Raw genomic sequence first — 6,000 nt, forward strand, 5'->3', positions numbered from 1 at the left:
CCCTGGTTGGCTTAAACAAATAACGGGATGAATGTCACGAAAAGGCAACACACAGTTCGTTGCCCCACAGTTGTCTAATTTAGTTTGTGCTTCCTCTCTAATTAATTCGATGAATCTTTATTCTGACCTCTTGTCTGAAAAGTAGTCAGTTGCTTCTGGAACTGATTTCAGCACTAAACATATTCAGTTGATCGATATAAGGTAATCGGATCATGAACGCTAACCAAGAAAAGAGCTAAGGACTGCGCACGTTGAAAAGAAGTGATAACCATGCAAATTTCAAAATTATTACTTCGAAATCCACGTCATTAGGATATCAATCGCTTCAGCCGGTTTTGTTCAGTAGAGAGGTGACAGAAAGGCTCAGTATTAGACTTACATGTCCTATCCGCGAGGAGGTCATTAAGATTGGATTGAGGAGGTAAATCGCTGGTGTCCTTCAATGGAACCATCCTGGCATTTTCTGATCTAGAAAACCCAAGATAAACCTAAATCTGGATGGTCGGTCAGAGATTTCACTCTCGGTGTACTCGAACTCTCACTCAGTCTTACCACTACATCGTCTCGTTCGGTTCGGCATCAGATCTTATTCGAATAACGACCGTAGAGCTTCACGTATATACTCTTAATCTATATATCACGAGCTTAGGGCGTAAGGTGGAAGGTACTTTCTTGACCCCTATCATTTCTCTCCATTTTCTGCTTCATTCTTTATGGTGCGTGGGTGAATGACTATTGATAAGTCTCCATATAACTTCTAATTTATCGAACTATTTCGTTGTGATTATTTTACGAGAGCTTTTTGAGACGAAATAATACGTTGCCCAACTGTTCTTGATAGGCTCCCTCTCGGAACTTCGATAGTAAACCTCTCCGTGGTGCGCAAAGCCTCTCTTGTATCGTCTCTCTGAAGTTTGCTGAGCGTATACGAAACGTTCTCGCGGTTTTGTAGACAATATGTCATCAAAATATATATCAGAAATTGTTAATTGGCAGGTATATCTCAGTAAATGTTTATTGGTTTCCTCATTTTTCGTCTATTCTAATACTCTTTCAAAACGCCGAGGTGTTGACTTGAATGCGATGCTGCCAAAATTTGTTCGGTATTGGATATGTCCCTGAGAAGGAATTAATTTTTAAGCAGCTGACTCATTATAGCTAATTTTGGTCATAGTCGGGAACCTACAGTACTTTCTATGGATTTGAGCCGAACAGTAACCAAAGAAATTACTAACATGCGTCTCTCATTTCGAGAGTGATTTCCTTCTTTACTGTGATTCATTCAAGACACTTGAAGAATGTTTTCTATGCATGCTTCGTCTTAATTACCCTACACTAAATGGAGTAGTCTCTTTTCGTGCTGAAAAAAACAGTCACAGTTAAATTACCTTTCATTCCAACTTTGTACATAAGAGAAGAAGAGAAAGATGTCATCTGAATGTACTATACCATTTCGCCCGCTTCTGTCTGTACATAAGAGAAGAAGAGAAAGATGTCATCTGAATGTACTATACCATTTCGCCCGCTTCTGTCTCGCTAACATGTATTAAAAAGCAGCCTTAAATTTACTCATGTAGCTTGTTTTGGCAAAAATGACACCAAAACACTTTTTGCTCCGTTTCTTCATTCATATATGGAAACGGTTAATTCCTCAGACTGGACCATCTTTCACTCATTATAATACAATATCTAATTGTTTGGAAGATTTCTGAAGCATAGGAGTTCAGTTTGTAGAAATAGGTTCATTGTTGATACTGTCATTATCAGCAACATCAGCTTTTCCTCACAAAAGCGACAGCTATTGGTTAGATCGTAAAAGTCCTAACGTCATAACTGAAATTATAACGCCATAACTTATTCTGAGTATACTTTACAGAAACAAGTAAGTTCATAGTACTTTGTACATGGAACTTTCAGTGTCCAGAGTCACATTCGGGCTCTTGATTGTTGACTCAATATGTAATCCGTAACTGGAGTCATAAATTATGTTACACACATCTATGCTGCAATGTAGGATTCTTCATGAATGTTTCTAAATTTGGATATTCAAGGACACCCATAATAAAGACAGTACCAATCAATATTAATGGTTCTAATAGTATTGGTTAGTAGTCTTAGCGGTAGAGATAACGAGCAATGAGCAGTAGTAGTCTGGCCTAAAGCTAAAATGTGCGATAAAACATTTTTGACAAGATCCTGACTTGCATCTTTTATTGCTATAATTAAGAATCAATGTACGCTTAAGTGTTTAAATGATATATTCTGCCAAGTGCCTCACATTTGAAAAGAACGGAATACATTTTGAAACTAAAAAGTTATTCCATTATTGGACGACTTAAGAATCTTATCTTCCCTCCTGTATTCTTAGTTGTAATACAGTTTACTTTAGAACCCGGGAAATGAACAGTGAGCCTACTTTTGTTGTTAATTATCACACATTCGTTGTGACGATGCATCAGACGCCAAAGCCGACTTGGTACCTTACTTAACTGTCAAGGAACCTCTTTTATTTAACACGTGGAAATCCTGGTAAGACTTGACATCTTCAGGTGATGGAGATAATGCATCTGATATATTTGTTCAAAAATTTAAATTGTCTTGAGGGCATTACTATACTAATTTGGAAATTGTTGTTTACTAGTTTCTGTTGCTAGACAACCACTTTCAGAGTCTTAGCAGAGAGTCAATTTCTATTAACATGTAAGCTACAGAACATTACTGATGATGACTTTGTAGCCTGCAGGTATATAGATACTGAATCTCAATAACACTGACCTGAAGATGATGGTGTAGCAACCCAAAATAGTAATCAACAAACTGTAAATTAATGTAATATTGCGATCAAGGCAATTAATTTTTTTTAAGAAACATGCTGATATAATGAAACGTAATCCTAATCCATTAAGAATGTAACACAAGTATTATATCCGTTATAAGCTTGATAATTACCAAGAGAATCACCAGAGAAAATGAAATGTTGTTGTAAGTTTATTAGCGGAAGAAATTCAGTTATATGAAGTCCATGCATCACACCCCAAACGTTTCAGGGTTGAGTGTGCTCGGTAACTTCTCAAAAAATTTTACGCGAGGATGTCCAATAGAGATAACACCAAATGGAAAACGCAGTCATGCACCAAAAAGTGAACTGCTCCAGAAATACGTCTAATATTTAGATCGGATAATCAATCGTTACACTGCGCGTCACAAGATCCACCACCAGACAGCATACATAAAAACACACCTTGAGCAGATTCATCGCCACGTTACGTTGAGCTGCCCGTCTACCTCTCCCAACACAATTTCACACACAACTGGTGACTCGCCGGCGTCTCCGCGGTGTCTTATATACTCTGCCGGGGTGGTCCCTGTGGCAGCCGAAAATCCTTCCGCTGCTCTCGAGGGCCCACATGCGCGCTCGCCCCTTTTCCTTCACGCCCAACACCAGTCCGGGGGTGGGGGTTGGGGAGGAGTAGCGATGAAGGAGGAGGAGGAGGTGGAGGAAAGCGAGGCGAGAAGGATAGACGGACTGAGGAAGATCGGCGCCCAGTGACGGTGGAGTCGCGAAGCGGCGAGGATGCGGCGGCTGCAGAGATGGGCGGGGGAGTGCGCGATGGTGGGGTGGGAGGGTGGAGCACGCGACGCCGTGACGCAACGCAGCTGCGTCCCGTTGCCGGCCTCCCCTCCCCCCTACCTGCGTTCTTCTCTACGCCTCTCGGTCTGTCCCGCTGCTGCTGGTGACGTGAGAGCAACCACGCTCTGCGCTCTCGCTTTCATCCCGCTTGTTCCGTTTCCTCGCGGCTGCGGGGGCGCCTTCTTCACCCACTGACCTTACAACAGTTCCCGTTGTGCGAGCGCGGCGCAGGCAGCGCCCGACTCTAGCTTCCGAAGACGCTCTTCCCACACATCCAGTACAGCTGGTATCGGACCCTTAGAGCAACTGGGAGTTCGGTTTGGCGTTCCTAGCTTCGATACCAAAGAAATGCATTCTAGGGGTGCCGGAACATGATTCCTACAGCTATAATTGACATCTCATGTCGATGTACGCTGTGTTGCAGCCGGTCAACTACACACTTTTTTCTCTGCGGTTTATTGCAGCGTACATCACACTTAATTGCAGTTGCTTTCTAGTTTCTTGTTGAATCTCCCGCAGTACGAGGCTAGTCATATAGAAACGTAACTGTTTTTTTTTAATTTTTTCACAGGTACATGTCTCGTGTCCTGGCACGCACTGGAATTCCCGTGCGAAAGTACCGTAGCAGTTCATCGATGGAATGGAGATTTCATGTCGTTTTGGCTCATATAACGGAGTGCTGCGATACTGGAGCGCGGGTTTTCGGTGTGTACCGGGATTATAGGCATTTAAATGTTGTTGTTATTGTGGTCTTCAGTCCTGAGACTGGTTTGATGCAGCTCTCCACGCTACCCTATCCTGTGCAAGCTTCTTCATCTCCCAGTACCTATTGCAACCTACATCCTTCTGAAACTGCTTAGTGTATTCATCTCTTGGCCTCCCGCTACGATTTTTACCCTCCACGTTACCCTCCAATGCCAAATATGTGATCCCTTGATACCTCAATACATGTCCTACCAACCGGTCCCTTCTTCTTGTCAGGTTGTGTCACATACTCCTCTTCTCCCCAATTCTATTCAATACCTCCTCATAAGTTATGTGATCTACCCATCTAATCTTCAGCATTCTTCTGTAGCACCACATTTCGAAAGATTCTCTTCTTGTCTAAAATATTTATCGTCCATGTTTCACTTCCATACATGGCTACACTTCATACAAATACTTTCAGAAACGACTTCCTGACACATCTATACTCGATTTTAACAAATTCTTTTTCTTCAGAAACGCTTTCCTTGCCATTGCCAGTCTACATTTTATATCCTCTCTACTTCGACCATCATCAGTTATTTTGCTCCCCAAATAGTAAAACTCCTTTACTACTTTAAGTGTCTTATTTCCTAATCTAATTTCCTCAGCATCACCCGACTTAATTCGACTACTTTCCATTACCCTCGTTTTGCTTTTGTTGATGTTCATCTTATATCCTTCTTTCAATACACTGTCCATTCCGTTTAACTGCTCTTCCAAGTCCTTTGCTGTCTCTGACAGAATTACAATGTCATCGGCGAACCTCAAAGTTTTTATTTCTTCTCCATGGATTTTAATACCTCTCCGTATTTTTCTTTTGCTTCCTTTACTGCTTGCTCAATATAGAGATTGAATAACATCGGGGAATGTAAACAAAAAATTAATTACGGGCTTACTCTGTTCTATGTGTTAATTGAAACTTTATGATCACCCTACGCACGGGCAGCATAAAGGTTTCCTGCATATGCACTGCATCATTTAGCTCCTCACATAGCTCCTAGCTTTCCAAGCAGTGGGTCAGCGGCGACTACGTAAAAGCCAGAACCACAAACAGAGCCTTGTGTGCATCCTTTCGTCAGATTTATAGTTAACTGTTTTCTGCGACAAGTTAATTTCTTCTGCCACAAAAGTAGTCTCTTGATCAGTTAGGATTCTTAGGGGTGTGACTTTTCTCGTTCACGGAACAGAGTGGGCCACAGCAGGTTAATAAATACTCTCCACATGATCATAAAAATACGCACGACCTGTATATGCACAAGAATACGAAAATATGAAAACATCGCTAAAACTGATTGCTTGAACAGAAATGCAGGAGCTAGATAAGCCTACTGTCCTAACTGACCACGAACGGCACCTGTGCAGTGTCCTTAATATGTCTTAAGTCTCGTTGTGGTCAACACAGTGGTCTGTGCATTTGCGAGTGGATTACATTGGAGCTAAGTGGTGAAAGTGTTGTTGTTCGTATAAAGGCACTTCCATTATCAATGTAGCCGAAATAGAAGATTTACATCACATGCAGCGAAAGCGGAAAGACATCATCCGCTACGTCACAAAGCGGACGAAGGTGTGTGTTGACTGATCATGACGGACAATTATTGACTAAAAAGAAGCGGACAGTAGTT

The 6,000-nt window shown here is 41.7% G+C and overlaps 1 protein-coding gene across 1 annotated transcript in view; it reads right to left on the reverse strand.

The window, feature by feature from the left end:
- The window catches only part of LOC126483919 (uncharacterized), a 68,953-nt gene extending 65,433 nt beyond the window's left edge, over nt 1–3,520 (reverse strand). The window contains exon 1 of the mRNA XM_050107195.1: nt 3,242–3,520. Coding sequence (XP_049963152.1) covers nt 3,242–3,256 — 15 coding nt within the window. The 5' untranslated portion in view covers nt 3,257–3,520. The remainder of the gene's footprint in view (nt 1–3,241) is intronic.
- Between the last annotated feature and the right edge of the window lie 2,480 nt (nt 3,521–6,000).

This window comes from Schistocerca serialis, chromosome 6 (assembly GCF_023864345.2).
Source record: "Schistocerca serialis cubense isolate TAMUIC-IGC-003099 chromosome 6, iqSchSeri2.2, whole genome shotgun sequence".
NCBI lineage: Eukaryota > Metazoa > Arthropoda > Insecta > Orthoptera > Acrididae > Schistocerca > Schistocerca serialis.